General features: G+C 44.3%; 1 protein-coding gene across 1 annotated transcript; it reads left to right on the forward strand.

Annotated features, from left to right (window-relative positions):
• The first annotated feature begins 12 nt into the window (after positions 1-12).
• LOC125947650 (uncharacterized) lies at positions 13-20,227 on the forward strand. Its single transcript, XM_049672830.1, has 13 exons — positions 13-108; positions 3,597-3,625; positions 3,887-3,952; positions 7,936-7,999; positions 10,017-10,093; positions 11,002-11,088; positions 12,706-12,725; positions 13,193-13,345; positions 15,719-15,863; positions 17,310-17,386; positions 17,960-18,032; positions 19,762-19,890; positions 20,192-20,227. The coding sequence occupies exons 1-13, from the start codon at positions 24-26 to the stop codon at positions 20,225-20,227; spliced, it is 1,041 nt and encodes a 346-aa protein (XP_049528787.1). The 5' UTR covers positions 13-23.
• The last annotated feature ends 838 nt before the right edge of the window (positions 20,228-21,065 follow it).

Below are 21,065 nucleotides of genomic sequence, written 5' to 3' on the forward strand. Positions count from 1 at the left end.
TGGAACCACGTGGCTACGGCTTCATGGCCAGCAAGCAAGTCATGACGCGGATACGGGAGTGGAACGGCGGCACCGCTACGCTCTTCAACATGTCTGGCTACGAGAACCGTGAGCACGTGACACGTTTACCTGCTACCTTCGAACACAAAAAGCCGTTTTTTTTTTATTTTTGCACCCGGGTAGATGCTGCAGGCAGCATTTCTGCGTACAGTTGTGAGCAAAAGTAACGGACCCCTGCGAGTGCGTGCCGAAAAGCATGCCAGCGCCACCTGGCGCCACGCCGCTCAAGGTCGTGTGACGTCAATTCCGGCGCAGTACTCATGTGCGAATGCCATTTCGACGAATAATATAAAAGCGCACTGCGCACGAGCTTGCGCGCCTTGGCGCCAGGTGGCGCTGGTATGCTTTTCGACATGCTTTATGTTAGCATATTATGGCACACTTTATGTTAAGGTCATAGAAAGACAACTGGAAAACAGTCAATTAGGATTTGATTTATCATACACCCGTAATTGACAAATAGTGCAACAGAAGGTCATCGCACTGATGTATGCGGACGAAATAGTGCTACTATACTCGCGGACAACTTTCTGTGGCAATGAAAGGAAAGCTATACGGAGGCAAAGCGCACACAAGTGAGAGCGCTTCTGAAAGGAGTCCCGCGTTTTATTCCACGTTGGTTTAGGCTGGGGAACAGAAAACATAAACAGCTTATTAGCAACAGTTAAACAAGACAGAACACACCACTGAGTGTAAAAGTTTACTTATTTTGCGGCTTTTCCACACCGCGTCTGGGCAAACGCGAAACCGTCGCACGTGGAAGCTGCGTCGATTCAGCGTCTGTTCCGAGCAACCAAAAGTACTGTCAAACGCTGCCGGACTACTTGGCGCGGTAACACATGCGCAGCATCCACGCGCCCGTAGCTTTCCCTTCATTGCCACGGAAAGTTGTCCGCGAGTATAGCGGACACCGCAAGATTTGCAGACACTGGCCAATGTGTGTGGTAACGCAACGACAAATCTAGGCCCTAAATTTAGAACAGAGAAATCGGCAATTATGATATTCAATGAAGATACGAGTAACTACGTTGTGTCGATTCAACAGCAAGTCATGTCCATAGTCAAGCAATATAAATACCTGGGCGTATAAAGAAACGAAGGAAAGACTTACTCAAGCACCCACGAAGATAATCTGAAAATAAAAGGGAAGCGGAATGTAGCAATAATGAAACATAACGGCACTTTGGGGGCACAATAAATATGAGGTGGTGCGTATAGAATCTGGAAAGGAGTCTATGTACCAGCACTGACGTCCGCAAATGCCACTCTGTACCTAAAATCGGATATATTGTAGGGGTTGGAAGTTAACCAAAGATCGGTGGGTCGCTTGGCTTGGGAGCCATCGACAAAACTACAAATGAGGCAGTGCAAGGGGACAAGAGTTGGGCCTCTTTTGAAGTCAGAGAAGCGCAGAGCAAAATTAGCCTTGAAAAAAAGACAGAGGAACATGGATCAAAATAAATAGGCAGCTAAAGCGTGGACACAAAAGAGGCCGAGAAAGTTGGCAACCAAGTACAGGGCAATTGAAAGTGTAGATAGACAACCAGGAGTAATGAGAAAGAAAGAAATTGAGAGAAATAGAGACAGCGAATTGGATGCAAGAAATGGATATGAAAGAGACCATGGAGATTTCCAAGAATGAGAAAAAAAAAGAAGTTAGAAGTGAAAAGCTGTACACGATAACAGGAAGGGAAGTACGTTGCTTTTTGAGGCTCGAGCTGGTTGCCTAAGCACAAAAACATACCGGAGCAAATATTCGATGAGGTATGTGTAGGCTGCAGCAAAAATCCGGAGACCACTTAGCCCATCCTAATGAAATGCGAAGGGATTCACCCAGCGAGACCTGTACGTAACGTAAAATTTCCGGAAGAGCTTGGATTTAAATAGGCAGCGGTACAAGGTAGATAGAGAAGATTAAAGAGATGTATACAAGAATGCTAGAAGGAAAATCATTGATAGCATACCTGAGTAACTCAGGCAGTCTAGGTTATGATTCGTCCCTGCCCGTTTCAAAGGAGATGCCAATAAATCGTCATCATCATCATCATCAAGATGCACTCGCAGGGTTTCATCACTTTTACTCACGACTGTACGTGGTGAAAGTAACCGCCTCTTTGTGTTTCTTGTCGCAAAATACGTTTCTCTTGGTCTAAAAACTGAGATAAAAGTACAGCGATAAAGATGAAGCAAATGCAAATGCTAGGTTAGCATGTTGATGCTGCATCACGATCGCAATGTCAACTCGTGATTTTCGAAACGCGCTTGATGGGAGCTTTCCGTCGTCCTTGGTGACGCCTATAGGCTTTAGTTAAACGCAGTATACGAAGTCAACACACACACAGTAGTCAGGGGCCGGATGCACGAAAGAAAAAAACTGTGGCCCCAATCCACGTTGTGAAGGTGGTTGGACAGCGAAGCTGTAAACGACCCGCACAACGATTACCCATTGTGCCGCCACTTGAATTCACACACGTAGCTTTACAAAGCGTAAAACCTGAGACAATTGAAATGGACTTAACCACACCCTTTATTACTTCATAACGACAATATATTCACGCTGTTATTCTGGCGTCCTTACTTTCAGTGGTCTCCCCCATGGTATCCTGGAATGAACTGAATGAGTTGCTAGACCGTGGTGACGTCACTACATGGTTTCTATGCTGTTGGGTACTTTTCCACTCGGAGTAGTTTACGCAACCGTAATCTTTACCGGGGAACACACGCGGGAGAAGGAACGTGCTTCGCATTATTCGCAGACGTCATTAGCATACGATTTGCACTTCGCACGAGGGTTTTCAATGACGTCAACCCCTTTTGAAGCAGCTGCAAAACTAATCTTTACCGGAACGCGTCGGAGGGTATTCCCATTGTTCACACGCGCCTTATCATCCTTCATGTGGTTCTGATGCTTGTTTAGTGGTTTTTCTTTTGGAAACGAGTGCTGAGCTGTATGATGTATGCCTGATTTCAAAGGAGATACGCTGTTTGTATTCATTTTTTTCCTGGCGTTTATTGCTTACGCCAGCGACACGAAAATTTCTTTGGCTGGTAGACGTATACAGCTTCGCTGTAAAAGTGAACTGACGTTTATTTGAAGTGTATATAGAAAACCGTTAGCGCGCATGGCCGGAAACTGTGGCATGCGCCAAGAAAAGTGCTTGGCCTCGTTGATGAGCATCGGGATTTGTCGGCTACGAGCTACGCATGTCATGTGCCTCCGTTGACTGAAATCTGCTAAACCTGGGTTACGGCACGACGGAACGGATCACCTGATCAGTGCGCAGACGAGTGTGAAGTGGCTGAGCTACGATTAATGGTGCTGGAGGCAACTCGTCAGCGGCTTCCTTGTGCGCTTCGTGATTTGCTGGCACTGAACCGCGTCATGCTCGTCCGCAGACTGAACTGGTGATCTGTCCCGTTGTGTTAGTCCAGCTTAATCAAATCGTCGTGTGAATTTGTAGCCACTGTCAAGCAAGTGACTAATCTGTCAAGCCGCGAGTTATTTCCTTGATTTATCTGTTGATTTTCTTCTTCAGTGTTCAACGCGACCGTTCAGAACCAAGCGGTAAGAAAACGTTTCTTGCTCTGTATACCTGTCGTGTCTTTCCCCGGTGACTCGAGCGCACTGAGTATCCACCGATACCATGGACCAATGCCCTCCGCAAACCTTATTGTGACCCCGTTCTGTGAGATCGAGCGGTAGAGGCAATTAAGCTCGATTCAGATGGTCTTTAGTTCCAATGGTCATTCAGTATGCGCGTGTGACCGGGGTAATAGGCCGCTGAACATAATTAACCATCGCGATTTGGTGTCTTTTCGCGAACAGTACGCCCCGGCAGTGCAGCAAGGCATTCCTAGGGCTCGGGCACTTGCAGTGAGGATGGACAACGAAGTATGTGCACTTTACTATTTCAAACATTCAACCTGCACCTTGAAATTGACAGGCAAACGTCTTGTTATGGTCCGCAACACGTTCACGGGATCCATTGGAACGAGTCTCGCCCCCGTATTCTAGAACATTCATTTGCTCGACACTCCACATTGACTTTATATGACTATCCGCATGCTTCCTATGCGGGTATATGACACAACGAGGGGCACGCCCGCCGTCGGATCTTGAAGGGCGTGCAACGGGCATAGGTTTCTGCAGAACATTATTAGAGGGAATTTAGGCGCTGCTATCGTTCAGATACCGTGGGAGTGATAGTTGGCTCATGTATGTGTCTAATCTTTGTTGGGGCACCCTTGACAAACGAAAAACAGTCCGTGCGCACTCAGTAGTTGGAATGATTGCGGAATGATTCCGCATTTTCAAACACATGGAACGAAATGGGAATGGAATGGGAGTTCGAGATTCCAGGTCCTTGAGTGCTAAATGTTGATTCTAAGTGAGAATGCGAAACCACTAAATTTGCCAATTATACTGAACTACCGCATTTTTCGAACTGTAATCCGCACCTGCTGTATTGCTCGCATGAGCTAACTTGAGCTTGCAAAAAAAAAAAAAAAAATGTGAATAGTCCGCACCCACTGTATATTCCACAAGGCCGAACGTCGACTAAAATAGTAAAATAGGTCTCTCTGTTCACCTCACACTCATTACACTGAGCTTGAACGATACCATGAACGATGCCATTTTTTCGGCGCCATCACAACTGTTCCATCACAAATCATGTATAGTCATGATTTGTCAATCATGTATGCCCCATGAAATTTTAACTTTAAAACCTGTATAGTCCGGGGACTGTAGTCCAGAGAATATGGTAAATTCTACAGTTCAATAAACAAACATTTGTTTGTTAGCAGGCCGCCAAGGCCTTGCAAGAGACCATGCGGAAACGAGTTCGCTAGTGTATGGGATGACTCTATTTATAATCTCAACTCAGGTGGACCCCCTCTTCAAGTGTTCTTGGCTTTCTCCATTCGCAGTGTAAGAAATGCAGTGAGCTGTTATTGCAAGGGGACCCTTCGTACCGGGAGAGAAGAGTTACAGCATTTCAAATGTCGTCCCAGAGGCGTTTCGTAAGAAAGTAATGTTTAAAACGACACTAAAGCAAAACACCAAATCAGTTTACACGTATAAAGAGTTCTTCGAAAACTCTGCTGTCGTTAAATTCGAAATAATAGCTTGATTATTAAAGAGAGAGAGAGAAAAAGGTCTAAGTTACAGTTCTTGAATTTCGCGCCGGATCTCCAGCGCCGTTACGTCACTGTGACGTCACAGATTTCAAAGTATTTTTTTTTTTCATATTTAGGCCGCGTTGGCCCAGAAAAAGTTGCCGAAGCTCGCCATGTTCAATATTTGGCTCCTAAGGAATGCAATGTATAGTCTATCTTTACTGCTAAGTAATGAACTAGGCCTTGTCGAAATCTGTGATGTCTCAGCGAGCTGGTGCGAGAACTTCAAGGAGGCGTCGCCACCTGTCTCTTGTTATTTCGTTTTTTCTGGCTTACCAAGCGTCTTATCGTGGTAAGAGTGGTGTTTTTGATCGAATAGAAGGGTAAGTTACTGATACAGAATAAATCATTTTTCTATTTGGTGTGCCTTTGAGGGAACCGGAGGGGCTGAAAATATTCGGCGCAACAATGAAATCGAGACAGTAGGAGAAGAAATTTCCCTTTACTAGTCCAAACATACAAGCGGCGACGACGTGACGCCATTCAGCTTGTGGAAGTCAAACGCGCCTCTTTGCCGTCAATCGCAAGTTTAAATTTTATGCTCGTCTATTTCTACTGGAACTCCTATGCAACCTTTCTTTAGTTTTAGTAAAGCCGTGGTATTCCACACACCAACACCTTACTCCCCTTTTCTGCACTGCCTATGTACTTCTGGTACTGTAGGCATCGTTTACCTTTTCTAATTTTGGACGCGGATGATGAAATGAAACCTTGACTACATGCTGCAATCTCTTCTAAATAATGTTTCTATAGTGGTCTTGATAACAATGCATTATAGAAGTTCATATGGCTTTCACATCTCTTGTCTATGACCTAATTCGTCAGATGGTTTGTGTGTGTCTTAGTTCGTGTTTGCTTTTAGACATTTCTTTGCCTAGTACTATTATTCGTGTCGTCTTGCATACTTATCTTATATATGTGTTAGTGAAATAAAGTTCTTATAGCATGGGCGTTGTATTGACAACGCATGTACTCTGCCATCCCGAGTGTTCGCGCAATGCTTATTTAAAGAGCTAATGCTTAAGATCTCACCGTGCATAAGCAGATTATTTTTTGCCGAAACCTTAGTTGACGAACTGCTTCTTTTAAAAATAATGGATACTAGAGAGATTAGGGGCAGCAACGCGTAACATAATTTACGTAACAATTTTTTAAACTTTGTTAAGACTTCAAAAATGTTTTTCGGTACTACGCACGCAAAACCAATTAGTAAACAATTATAGTGAAAGCGTCTCATTTAATGGAATTGGAGCAATGAAATACATCAGCTCAGCCACTCGATGGAGTGGGAATGGTTCAATTCTCACCATTCCGAAGAGTTAAAAGGAGTGGAATTACAGGGTCTCCAATATCCGGAATGGAGTGGGAATGAAATGGAAGGTCCCACTCCGCAATACGTGTTTAAAGATACAAATCGCTCATTAAAAATAACGCAGGGGAGCTACTGCGAGTTCCAGCTTGCTCGCATGTGTTGCTTAATGCGAGACGAGACGAATTAGTGAAATTAGTGACAGCAAGTAAAAAAAAATATGGTTGAGCCCTTTTTCATAGGAATCGGTGTAGAACACGAACGTTAAACGTGTCTTTACAAAAGCTGTTGCATGTTTGCTTCGTGAACTCACGGTCCGCTGCAACGAAATGCGCACGATTTGCGGGCCGGCGACCGTGTTGCAGGTTTGCTTGGCGCGTGGCGTCCTGCTGCCGAGTCGGTTCGGCGAAGGTGCGAGCATTTTGGTCCGGCTCCGTAGTGTCTTTGGACAGCCAGTTGAGTTGCGACGCTCTCAGCTTCAGGAATGCGAGTGGCAGAGTTCGCAGCGTGCGCCGCGAACGCGCGAAGGCGTTCTGCTTCACGCGGCCGTGTCTCTCGCCGGACCAAAGCGAGATTCGCCCGTCGACACCGTTGCCTTTCTGCGCCGCTTAGCGCAGCAGTTTTCTTTGTTGGTGCCATCGCAAGCGAAGCAGTAGGCGGTGTGTAAGCACTGCTGATGCGTGTTGAAGCTGCACTCCGTAGGCGACGAGGCGTCACAGGCTAATCGGACGCGAAAGACAAACCATGTGTGAAAACTGCGTCGGCACCACAGCAGAAGGCCTACACCGCCTACACTAGGCTACACCGCGTTGGAGCCTCTGCTGCGCTGTGGCTGCCGAAGCACTCCCTGGTGGCGCTCGTCAGTGTTATGATGCAGTACTTCGCTTCACTGCTCCTAGATAGCGGCACCATCCCTGTCAAGAAAAACATTTTACTCGTTGTCGACGAACGTCACATCCGTTACAGGAAGTTCATCGTGGACCCCGGCGTAAAACACTTTCGGGTTAAAAAACAGAAAACGTGGTCAGGTCAACCGCTTTTTCGGGTACTACTTTAGGTGGCCCTCTACCATTATTTACCTCTTACTTTAAACATTCTTTAAAACCTAGCTATAGTCTGCTCGTCGAGCGTTCGTAGCCATTCGTATCTATTCTATGAAAAAATGAACCATTACCAGCACTCGCACAACTGCTGTGGCACGTTATTAAGCTAAATATATGCCTCCACGAGTCACTTGGTGAATAATATACCTGCATATTGTTCCCAGTAACTGTGCGCGAAAATCGTGATTGTACATACGTGTTTTTCTTGTCGCCAATGGTGAGGAGCGTGCTTTAACGGCATATGCACATGTTAATTAAAGATTTCTGCTTTGTTTTGTCTGAAAGTCGTTGAGGATGAAGCTCGCCGTCATCCAAGCCCTCGAAGACTCGACGATGTTCCAACGTAGAGGTTGGTAAACTTACTGTGGTACTAATTGTCCGCGAGTTGACGCAATGCCTAACGCAAAGCTGTTATCACTCCTCACGCTCGATGTGTTTTTTGTGGCACTGCATACGCGTACAGCACGACACACGCGAACGAAAGCGGTATTGAAATGGCGAAAAAGCAGACGTTCTCTTCGTTAACCCAATGCAACATTGGAGTGTTTTAGCATAGCGCTCCCGTCTTGCCGTTACCGCCTGCCGCCAACTGCGCATGCATTATTGGGACAAAGCGGTGCGGTAACGGTAACGACGACTCACACGTACGAGGGGAGCGGCAGTAATTAGATTATTTTAGCAGATAAAATAATGTGATTACTGCCGTTCCCCTCGTACGTGTGAGTCGCCGTATTATACATATGCCCTCGTGATATAAAGGTTATAAACAGAAATAAGGTGCCTCAGAAGGTGCCCTTTATATCATGTGTGCTACTCCATCTGTCAGCCCCCTTTTATGATTATACATATGCCCTGTCATTTTCACGCGAATGTAACCTAACCTAACATAATCTAAGTTTTGAGTAATAGAAATTTTGTTAGATTCCCAGCAGTCAAAGCTTGTAGCTTGTCCTCTTAATTTTCCACAGGTCTCGTACTCCGCGATAAAGTATTTTTGTGCTACTTGTTCCATAACAGTGAGCGCACTAGGGTGGGGGACAACATCACTAGAAAAGGTAGTTATATATGGAATACCAAATTATTCCCGCAAAAGGTGTTGCCGTCGCTTTCTTTGTTTTTAAAGCTTCCAGATGTAAACGCGGGTTATTTCAAGTGACACATTCTGTATCCATTGAATAAAGAATTCTGGGATTTTGCGTGGCAAAACCACGATATGATTATGATGCACGCCGTAGTGGGGGACTCCTGAATAATTTTGACCACCTGTGGTTCTTTAACGTGCATCCAATGCGCGGTACACAGGCGTTCCTGCATTCGAAATGAGGCCGTGTGGCCGGAATTTGATACCACGCCCTCGGGCATTGCAGCGCATCGCCAAAACCACTACACCACCTCGGCGGGTTCTGTGCATTGAAAAAACATCCTACTGGAGACAAAGTTGGATGACAAAGTTCGTGTATTTAAATGAAGAAGAGCCATTGGCCTCAGACGCTCACTGTCTCAAAGCAATATCGTGTGCTTGCTCTCTGCGTACTACCTCATAATGTTCTTTATTATCTGTTTAAAACACAAACCAACTTGAATCCTAAACATGTGACCGTCTCTGAGATGTGCCTGGGAAACGGTGTCAGGTTAGGTCTTCACCGATTTTCGGCTAATATGTTGTTGTACAATGATCAATAGCTGTCGAACGAGGGATGGCTGTGGTTAGAGCCAACGTTTCGACGATGGAATTGTCTTCGTTAGGGTCCTTGGTTCTTCGTGAAAAGCCTTTGTCGAAAAGGTCCACGACAAGTCTTTTGCCGAGGGGATTTGACGAGGTACCCTGTCTTCGTTAGGAACATTGAACTTTCGTCAATACACCTTGTAAAAACGTCCCACGACGAGGAGCTTGCCGTGTCCTATCAGAATCATTCGAGCATTAAGTACACATGTTGAAACGTTCTAGGATAAGGATTTTGCTCGACGAAAGGACCCTGTCCTCGTCAGGATCATCGGACTTTCGTCAAGCTCCCTTGTCGAAACACTACCTCCAGCCTTAAACCTCCTGCCTGTTAGACGTTGACCACTTCCAGTTCTCTATGTTACTGTCAACCTCTCATTTGTTTTCAACTTCGAATATAGTTTTATTTAGCAAGAAGAAATACTTTGGCGTGTATTCTTTTCTAACTTCGAGATTTGCCACGAAATCATCAGTAGCAAAGAATGAAAAGGCAATAAAATTGCGAGATCAGTTCAGATACAACTCTTGTTATACGTGACCTTTAAAAAAATATAATTATCTCTGCTGTTAGCGTTGGGCATCAGTAGATCCGCAGACGATGGCAGCTCGTTCGACTTATCCTTTTTGATATCTCCGTTTGCAGCGCTAATGTTGGAGATCTCTGATCTCATCAGCAAAGTCAGTGGGCAGCTATACATCTTCACGCACGAAGTTGAGAACGTAAGTATATATGTAGCCTTCTTCCGCGAAAGTATAGGGTGTTCATTTTTAAGTTTTACGGAATTTTCACAAATCGCCTGTGTCAGATAGCACAATTCTTATCATTGAGCTGGGTTGCTCGATGAAGCGGACATTTTTAGCACGAGAAATTGAAACACATATTCAACTAATTTACAAAAATTGACTAATTAATTCTTAGTTACTTACTTTACGACTCATTTTGCAATTTACGAATTGTAGTTGGTGAGCTTGTCAGGCGTACGCACATGGAATGAATTTCCAGAATGAGACCAGTTTGGAGATATGCGCCATTGAACTCGCAGTAAAAATGCACTGTTGTTTCACTTACTTTTTCACCAAAATGCTGTTTTATACATTGAAGCACAAAAGTAACTGGAAAGCCCGTGTATTTCGTCCCACACTTTGGGAAATATCTCAAAACTGGTCTCATCCTGGAAATTCATTTCAATTGGATGCGTCTTGCAAATTCACCTGCTACAATTCGTAAATTGTAATATGTGTTATAAAGTAATTAACTAAAACGTTCATTAGTCGGATTTTGTTAATTAGTTGAATATGTGTTTCGATTTCTCGTGCTTTTAATGTCCGCCTCTTCGAATAACCCAGCTCAGCGAAAAGAATTATGCTACCTGCCACAGGCGATTCTTAAAAATTCCGTAAAGCTTAATTTTGAACACCCGGTATAACGCTTCGCACCACGATAGTTCATCTTAAGGGAGTTCCGGCCGCATCTTTTAATAGCCGTTTTTTGAGCGTTATTAGTGTTTGTTATCGTTTCTATGTATTTGTTCGTGTGTGTTTTCTTAGTGGGCTTGACGGGCGCAGTAATTATTTTTACAAGAACAGTTAGCTCAATCTCACTGATGTCTGTCCTGTTATCTTGGCAGATCAAGGCTGGCGTGGAAAACATGACCAGCATATTGCTTACCCAAGGAAATAACCTGCCTGTACATTCCGAGCCTACAAAGTGTCGTGTGAGTATCTGCTATCGTTAACCACTCTTGCTTCCCGTGCGCATATAATTCCGTTGGTTACGACGACTTTGTTCATTTCTTCACCTCGGTCACTTGTCTGCTTCTGGTTACGTCCATTGCGGTCTTGCTGGCATAACGCGACGAGTTCCTTCCTGTTCTTGTAAGAGCTGAACACCTGGACCCGCATTCACAAAAAGCTCTTCCGCTAGAATTGTTCGTCAGGAAAAAAAATGCATCAAGCCAATATTGATGCTGGAGATATTATTAGCTAATGGCAAATAACGCTTATGAACCTTTTTGAATTAGGCCCCCGATCTAATCAGCCGTGAACATATTGCTTGCCTGTTGTCTGTAAAGTTGTGATCGCATAGAACGTCGGTGAACAACAAAGAAACGCAGGTAGCTGAAAATTTGAATACTGGACATGAAAGCTCTTTATTATTGCGATATCAATTATATGGACACTCCAAAGCGGATTTCTGCCGTCGCCGTCGCCGTGAGGTTCCGTATGACGTCAACGGCGATGACATCGTCGCCGCGCTCCGGACGCTGTGTGTGCGAGGGAAAGGGCGCGAGGGACGCGCGCTTTCATGGGGAGCGAACGCACGTCGGAGAGCCAAAAGCGCGTTCTGTGCCGTGCTCCTTGAAGGGCTGCAGAATTAGGCGTCTCTTTCCTTCTTTACAATCACCATATATAGAGAGCAAACACTTCTTCCATCGCGCGAAAGGCCGTGGGGGACGGGAGGGAGGGAGGGGATGGCGACGTTTAGCTGCGGCACCAAGTTCGTATTTATATAATAACGTTGCGAGGCGAGAAGGTGCTCGACGAGTGTCCCATTCTGATCTCGTCGAATACCTCCGAGCCGCCCCCAGAGGCATCGGCAACAGTCACCAACGCCGCGCGCGTTCGGTGCGAACGCGGGCAAAACGCCGACGACATCGACAACAGTTCTGCGCGTTGCTGGTGCAGCTGCATGTCCAAGTTTATACAACTGAGAAAACTACTATCCTTATCCCGTTTAGCTATCTACTAATTTGCTATCGCAATTGATGCCTCGCCTTTCGGGTGAAACTGCGACAATATTTTTGTCTTGTCGTTGCGTTAAATGAAGGTTCAGGCTCTTAGTCTAAACACTAGAAAAATATTTGCAAGTGTCAGAGCATTCTAAGTAATTGAATATAATGCTTGTTGCACCGAATTCACGAAACTTTCCTTTCGTAAGTGCTCTTAGCCATTGGCTGGTTGCATTCGCTAATAATATGCCCAGAATTAGGATTGACTGGAATTTTCTCGTGCGAAGATATACCCGCCGTTTTGGTGTAGTGGCTTCGGTGTCTGGCTGCTAATCCCGAGGTTGCGGCGTCGAATCCTGGCCGCGGCGGCCGCATATCGATGGGGGGCGAAATGCAACAACACCCGCGTAGCGTGGATTGGGTGCCCGCTAAGGAATTCCAGGTGGTCAGAAATTAAACCGGAGTCCCCCACTATGCCGTGCCTCATAATTCCCCACTATCCCGTAACTCGTAATCATATCGTGGTTTTAGCACGTAAAACCCCCGCATTAAATTGCGAAGATTTCTTGCTTAAGAGCTTTTTTTGCGAATACGGGCTTTCAGCTTCGGTATATACTCAGGAGGTGCGCATGCGCCGTGACCCACATTCTCGCTCAGCTCCTGCCACGCGCGTGTGCGCACAGAAGAAACGCGCGCAGCGCTTTTCCATTTATTTTTTATTATTTTTTTGCCAATGAGCAACGGTATTGCACCTAGCCTTATCGCTGCGCGATTTCAGAAAAATTACCGCCGTGTCATGACTTCACGATAAGGTCGATGGCGCGAGGTGCGAGATTTTTAAGAACGCTTTAGTATCAAATGAAAATTACTTAGGAAGTGTTTTCAAGCCTTCGTATTTGCTTACCCTCTATTTAGTATAATACAGCTCGACGTACCTGCCTCTTTAGTGTCCATTTAATACGGGGCGCGCTCAGAAGGTTAAGCTTCCTCGTAATAAGGCTTGTATACGATTATCTATTTAGTCCTAAATACCAAATAGCCAGTTGTGTTGCGAAGTGAGTCACGCTCTCTGCGTCACGGTGTTGTGCAGCACTTGGTCCATCATGAGCTTCATGGTGTTCCTGTGCCTAAGCATGGGCGGCATGATGACGGGCTTCATTCTGGGCTACGCCAACCACAACGACCGCGCCTCTCCCATGGACCGCAACAGGCTTTCCAACATCGGGGGCCATTTTCTTGTACTGTACGTTGGCACGTCTGTGTCTCTGCGGGGATGCACACGCGAACCGCACGTTAGCCCCAGTGTCTGGCTCTTGTGACTACCTCTCCTATACGGTAACACTTCAGGGAGAAACATTGGTAATGACAATGCATATTTTGGGTGAAGCAGCTAGAACATTTGTCTGTAGTTAGAAACGTATTAAACGTTGCTACATGTGGGCAGTAGTTTCATGTTATCCGCATATTTTTATGCCATCCTTATAAAATTCATATCTATTTTGCTCGAAATTTTGTAATATTACCACAAGAACAATACTGAAAACGTATGATCTTATGGGATCTTGTGCTGGACGTTTCAGTCTAGTGGTTATGATTGAATAATAATAATAATAATAATAATAATAATAATAATAATAATAATAATAATAATAATAATAATAATAATAATAATAATAATAATAATAATAATAATAATAATAATAATTTATTAATCCACACCCAAAATCAATACAAAAAAACAGGCCTGTCTAAGTCCATGAGGACTTGTGTGACTAGGCCCGGCAGAGTCGGTACAGCGATGTGGTTACATATTTACATATTAACTCATTTTTTAACATCTTCAGACGAATATTTGGTAGTAATTACATGTTAACAGACAATGACATTACAAAGAAAGATACAAAAGCAATAATAATTGAAATAATGAATGGGAACAATAATTCAACATTTCGTCAATAATTTCTTCAACCTGTTTTTTTTGTTTTTGAAGTTGCAGAAAAGAATTCATCAGACAAATCATTAAATATTTTTGGGATGTATACTATTCTTCTCGATTTTCCATACTTAGTAGCAGAATAGGGTACTTTAAAACGTTTTTTTTTCTCTTAACAATCGAGGAGCAACGTATGCCTCTTTAAATTCATCACTCCAATTATTTCGAATAATGACCGTCCATGACTCGTCGAAGATTCCAGCGTAATCGCTGGTGTTCGCGTGCCTTCCGGAATGTACTATCGACCAAAAACGTTTACGGACCACGGGATCTCAGACACCGCTAAATATTCGAGCAGCCTGTAAAAGTAGCCAGTGAAACCGTACGATCACAATGTTGTTCGTATATACCAGTAGATGCTGGAAATGGGAATACCAGGCTGCGTTTTGAGGCTGCAGAGATATTCAGTTTTCAGATGCGATGCAGCTTATGGTCGGGGCTATGTCACTCTCTCCCTCCCTTCCTCCATCCATCCACCGTAGGGCGTCCACACCCGCACTGCGCATGCGCATCCTCCCCCCTTCCTCCTCTCCTTGTCTCATCTCCTCTCCTCTCGGCATTCCTCCTCTCCTCTCCGACGCTCCTCTCCTTTCCGGATTGCGCAACGAATGGCAATACCTGCGGCTCCGCGCGCGATAATGTGAAGCAGCTTAGGTTAGAGGCGCGGCGGTAGGTGCTGCATACTCCGCTGGGGGGCGCCACTGCGGGAAGTTGAGTCGACCCCATGGCTGCTTCGCGTACTACTCAGGGTTCCCCTACGGAAAGATGTTTGTCAAATCCCTCGGTCCGTAAACTTTTTTTGGTCGATAGTACAATGGCTACTCGCGTCGCGCATGGAATTGATTACACGATGTTCGGCGACAACATAGACAGCAGATATAATCGGCGACAACAATGTTCCGGTACATGCGGGCGTGCCTTGCGCAGAGCGATAACTATAACCGTCGTTAGCAGGTGAAAGAGCGGTCACCAGAAAAATGATAAAAGTGTACGCATGTTAATATTGCGCGCAGATGCATATTCAAAGAAAGGAATGAGTAAATGTTCTACAGCAACAATGTCGGTTTCACATTAAGAATACGTATGTTCGAAAGCAAACCGTGAATCAAAACAGTGATTAAGGACAGTAGTGCACTCTTACCTACCGCATAATTATCCTTTCTTTTAATGACAATCGTTACGTTTATCAGCTTTCTGCAAAAAGAAAACAAAATAAGTAAATGAAAACAGATGTTTGACGCTTTCTTAGCATTCCTAAAGCTACATTGGTGAGTTGCTCTGAAATGAAGTTACGTGTTTATGCCACTTAATCATGACGCGTCCTCGTATCATAGTTTGCGTAAATTATCGCTGTAGCATACCATTCTGTCTGTCTGAGTGTTATAACTTTCATAGCTGTTTCTTTTTTTTTCTCTCTTTTTTTTCATAATACGCCGTCGTAATACCTTAAACGAAGGATAACATAAAACATAACATAATAGTATTTTGAAGTTCATTCACCATGATTTGTTGGGTGTAAGCCGACAAACCAGTTGAGTAGCAGTGGCCGAAATGTGCGATCGCACGCTTTTAAGACTATAGCAGTTAATCGACAACGAGCGCTGCGTGTTTCGCCATACGCAGCACGAGCTACTGCATGCTGTTCGGCGTCACGGGCATGCTGTTCTTCTCGGGCGTGTTCATGCTCTTGGGCAGCATCGGAGACCTGTACCTGTGCCGTGCCACACGAGGATACGAGCGCTCTAGCGAGGGCCAGCTCAAGGACCTGGTATGTCGCCAGCACTTGCAAGACAACCTGCGTATAGTTTCGTGTGCCACCTGGCTTTTATTTCACGGAGTCAACATCAACTTGAAAAACAAACAACAATAATAAACGCAGATCCAACGCGATGTTGGATCTGCGTTATTATTATACAATAGCATCATTATACAATGTTTTCAAAGAGCGTATTCAGGTTATACAGAAAAGTTTCGCACTTTGACATGGATGCGATTTGGTCCGCAAGACTGCTCCAGTGTGCAATGGCGTGAGGCAGTGATGGTTAGTTAAATGCGTGCGTTTGACGAGCGTGTTCAAATTGAGATGAAATTTAGTGACGCGCGCAAAGGTGCATCAGTCGGCAGACCGGTGAGGTTTATTGACATAAATGTACCTGTGAAACAGACATGGAAGAGCGATCACGCGGCGAGTTTTCTATGACTGAAGTGAAATGTCCTTTATTCGGGTATTACTAGAAAGATGGTCGTACTAGGCGAGATAAATTTGGCTGCTCTAAACTGAACAGCTTCTAACATGCTGATAAGGTACTCCTGATATGGTGACCATGTGGATGAAGGGAATTCTACTTGCCATAGAAAATAGGTTAGTTATGCCAATTTCATTGTTCTATGTGCACAGCCACGTCGACTGTTGCTGTTTACTGTCTGTGTCGTGAAGACGAAGTGGATGTACGAGTGCCTTGTCCTGTCGTTTCATTGTTTCTCGCGTTTTTTTTTTTTGTTTTTTTGTTTCACTTTAAATGTTCCGACTATCTGTTATGCTTGTCAAGCGAAGAATAATGGTGATATGTATATGCACCGAGACGTACGACGGAGCGCTACTACGAGGAAGATGACGAATCTTTGATGTCTGTCATTTATCTGTTCTTATCCGCGCTGCTTGCTTGCACGTATTCCTCGACGTCGCTATACTCGTATTATTGAGGGCGTCTGCGCGCGCCATCTAGTACTCCATAGACACGTTGTTTATTTCTTGTAATTGCACGTTTACTTGTAATTTTTTATTCATTTTAGCACGATTAAAACTATACACTGACAGGCTCTGTGCGAGCCGAACCAACTGCATGTTGTTTGTGAGTTAATTTGTGTACTCTGGACGCTATATATTGTGCATAATTAACAGATTGTTTGATCTAACCGGTCAACTTGCTTTTTTTTTTGCTGTGTTTTTTAGTGAACTATCACTTGCGTTTCTATTTTTTAGCACGAGAAAAAGAAGACGGATTATGATCTAATGGAATTGTCATCCCTGTCCTTACAAGTCCAACTTCTCCAGAGAAGACACAGGATAAAAAGAATCTACCTGCTCTTTTGTCCAGCTGTAGTGTTGACAGGCTATAAAACGGCTGCCATATTAGCGATGTTTACTATTTAGCGAAATGTAGTATTAAATCTCGTGTCGTTTTCTTCTTCTTCTTTTTTTTTTTGCTTTCAGGCTGTCTCCCTTGTGATGAATGCCACCGTCAACCGCTACCACGTCCTCAAGCTGCTAAGATACAGCACAATAGAGAAGTGGGTTCCGTTTGTTCTCCATATATATGTGCCGCTTTCTGAGGTTTCATCTGTAGAATTCTGACAAAATAGAATTGTCTAGATTCGGGTCTTCTATATCACTTTCCGACAAGCATAGCAATAATTTTGTTTTCTAAACAATTTATGGCGGATATAAAATAGTTCTAGACTCAGTTCGCGTCATTTCCGTGAGAATAATACTGAAAAAGTATCGAAGTATTTCACTGCACATGGAACATCTTATAGTGCGGTTTGGCTGCTCTCCTATTGACATATCGCGGCGTGTGCATGCGAAGTGCGTGTTCATTGACCGAGGGAGCGGAAAGTTTATATGACGAAAATAATGGCACACCTGTCGTCATCTTTATTTTCGCGTCGGACACTTGGAAGAGTGCGCACATCACTGACACATCGCGGTGATGTGTAATGTAACGAAGCTGATTGCTTCCGCCGTATCGGTATCTCTTTTGTGGACACGGTTTCGTTTCCTCTCCTTTTCCTTTTTCTTTTCCATCTTTCCTTCTTTTTTTTCTTTGTTCCCCTAACTAAAGTACATATTAATATCCCTCGCAGGCATTGTGTGGAACACCAGGGCATAGCCGGTCTGGCTGGCATTCACCCATCGGCTCTCAAGACGGCCTTCGACGTAGGTTGAAGCCTTTCTTTGTGTCTGGTGTTCAAAACTGGCGTTCTTACACGAAATTCTTCTGCTTGCTTTTATCCTGTACCGATCGCTAAGCCTAAACGAATCATGGGGAAAATCCACCTAGTTCGTAAGAACCGTTCTCACAGGCTGAACGCGTTCGTCAGCATTTTGACTCTCTCGATCGACCAGCGACTTTCAGTGCCCGGTCTAGATTGCAAACTGCATTATGCATATAGTCAAGCTTTCAGAGCGTGACGTCTCAAAGATTCGACAGCGTTGCCCGTTGCATTCCGTACGAACAAAAATAAACAGTTTGACTAGTGCTTGTGAGATTTTGCTCAGAAGGCAAGGTTATTAGATATGACCAAATGTTAAAAGTTGTTTCTTTTTCGTCGTCGTCGTCATCGTCGTCATCATCATAATCAACATTTTATTTTGCTCTCGAGAGCCCCTGTCGAGGTACCACACAGGGTGGGAGGGTGGATAGTATACAGTGAACAACGAAAAGAACAAAGTCATTGTTAGAACTCTCTTACAATAGCTAAGACTGCGGATTTCTTCCAAAACATAACTAATAAACACACTAAGCAGTAAAGTTGCAATTAAGAAACACGTACGACAAAAATGCAAAGTCAGGTAACGTGTCGGGTCAGGTTCTAAGATGAACGGTAAGCAGTTGTTTAAACTTTATGGTTTTCCGCTTTTTGACAACTATGTCTGGTAAATTGTTCCACTCTGCGATGGCGCAATGTAAGATATATATAATAAAGACGTTAAACGATACAAGCACTGGATGCTGCAACTTCAGAGTTAAAAGAATACGGAAGATGGAAATTGAAGTGATCAACCATGGCTGAGCAAAAGAAGCCTCAGCCTGGAACCAAGATTTCGACAAGTGCACTTATCAAAACGTTCTACTCCCATGCCTAAAGTTTGGTGCCAAGCTGAAGTTTCCATTGTTTGGCCATTGTTCATCACTTCGGCTAGGGGTGTTGTTTCAAGGAGGTGAACAAACATGCATGTTGTCTATACGTGTCTGGATCCTCTTGGAGAAATTATAGGAGATAACGCATGTCGCAGAAATATAGACTCCCGTTCACCGCAAAGACCTGCCCGAGAAACTTACCAGCCGGTACTTCGGACCATACGAAGTGTTGCGGCGTGTGAGTGACCATCTGTTATGAAGTTCTTGACGGAAGCCAACCGCCTTGACGTTGACAACCACGATCCGAGGCTGTGCACGTTGTGGGATCAAAACCATGATTAACTCTATAACAGCCTTAGTTTTTGAGCAATATCCGTTTGTTATTTTTGGTGGTGGTGGTGGTGGTGGTGGTGGTGGTGGTGGTGTCACTTCGCGCCCCAGTTGACTCTATGGTTCACGAGTATGTATCGGCATGAGTACGCGTCAATATAAGCGCTGTATGTGCTTATGCTTCGGTTAGCATCGAGTGAATGCTGGTTTGAGAGAATGGATAATTGCCATGTGCTTGAGCATACCCATGACTACGAAAGAAACAGGCGACGACTATTCTCACCACGCGCCAGCGCTTAAGATTTGTGCGGTGCTGACGGTTGATAACTCGTACTCAACGCCTACATTAACTGAAGGTCGGCTGTCGTTCTAGAACGTGACAATATCGTTCGCATGCTGTAATGCTGTAGTAATCTACACGTTATGTATGCCTGAAAAGCATTCTGATCGTGCGTTTTGTTCGCCTTCTTCCAGAACATTGTGCTCACCCAGTACGACCTGGCGAACCACTTCTCGATAAATGTAGATATGCTGATAGACGAAATGAATCATCGCATGATAGTTCTGGGGGAGTTTGACAACATCACTACGATCTTGAAGTCGGTAAGTTATTAGCCGGATTAAGTTAATTTTTCAACTTCTTATGCTTTGCATGCCAAAACCACGAAATGATTAGCAAATAGAAAAGGCCAGCGGTAAACGCAAAAACAAGACGAAGAAGACAACGGGACAAGCTAGAACTATCAACTATTTGCTGACATGTAGCAAATGGCCCTGCTCACCACTTTGTTACATGAAATGATTATGAGGCACGCCGCAGCGGGGGACTGCGGAATAATTTAGAACATCTAGCGTTCGTTAACGTGCGCCTAAATCTACGCACATGAGCTCTTCTTGCATTTAGCCCCCATCGGAATGCGGCTGGTGCGGCCGGGGTTGAACCCGCAACATCGAGCTCAGCAGTTCAACGCCGTAGCCTGTAATCTACCGCGGTTTGCACAGGCTGGGTTCCACGGCTTGTAACAGTTCTGTCCCGTACAGTGGGTTAAGGTCGAGCTAGACAAACAATAGAAAAGTTGTACGGAGGCAACTCGCTCTGTACAAGCTTGAGAGCTTGACAAAACAATTGTATCAACTCGTTAACGCAATGATTGATATTACTTGAATTGTTTTTTTTTAACCTCTGTCACCTTTTCTTTAATATTTATTGTTAAAGGGCACTAAAGAGCAAAACGAAATCACTGTTAACTAGTAAAGGGTTCTTTCACATCTATACTTATTCATTTGGCAGAAAACGGTTGATCACCAGGGTATTAAATAGCGTTCTCAATGCTGATTGTTCTTATGAACTTCTTTTAGTACGAATTGCGCCGCGAATGAATGGTCCTTTTTTGTTCACTAAGACAAGTAAAGTAATATATATTCCATTTTCTCATTGAAATTTCAGGTAGACAACGAGGCCCAGTATGATAATTTGAAGGTTTGTTTTTATCTTGTTGCTCGTCTGGTCAGCTCCTATCAACGTTCGCGCGAGATTTGCACTTTATTAAATAGCGAAAAGCTGTCACACACGTCAATTTTCTAATGAAATAAGCAAGAACAACAGGGACATCAATAAACAGCACACAGGCAGTTCACATGAATATTTAATTGTCCAGCGTCCTAAAAATTGCCTGTTATATAGACCACTGTCAGCAAAGACTGCCTATATACTACTGTACTAATCTGTCAAGAATCTTTTTCGTTGAACAGATGCTTGATGAAGTCGTCTACGCCTT

Source organism: Dermacentor silvarum, chromosome 8 (assembly GCF_013339745.2).
Source record: "Dermacentor silvarum isolate Dsil-2018 chromosome 8, BIME_Dsil_1.4, whole genome shotgun sequence".
Taxonomy (NCBI): Eukaryota; Metazoa; Arthropoda; class Arachnida; order Ixodida; family Ixodidae; genus Dermacentor; species Dermacentor silvarum.

Coding starts and splice junctions, on each gene's coding strand:
- LOC125947650 (XM_049672830.1), top strand. CDS start 24: ATGGCCAGCAAGCAAGTCATGACGCGGATACGGGAGTGGAACGGCGGC. Junction 109..3,596: donor CATGTCTGGCTACGAGAACC/GTGAGCACGTGA, acceptor TTTCTTCTTCAG/TGTTCAACGCGACCGTTCAG. Junction 8,000..10,016: donor GACGATGTTCCAACGTAGAG/GTTGGTAAACTT, acceptor CTCCGTTTGCAG/CGCTAATGTTGGAGATCTCT.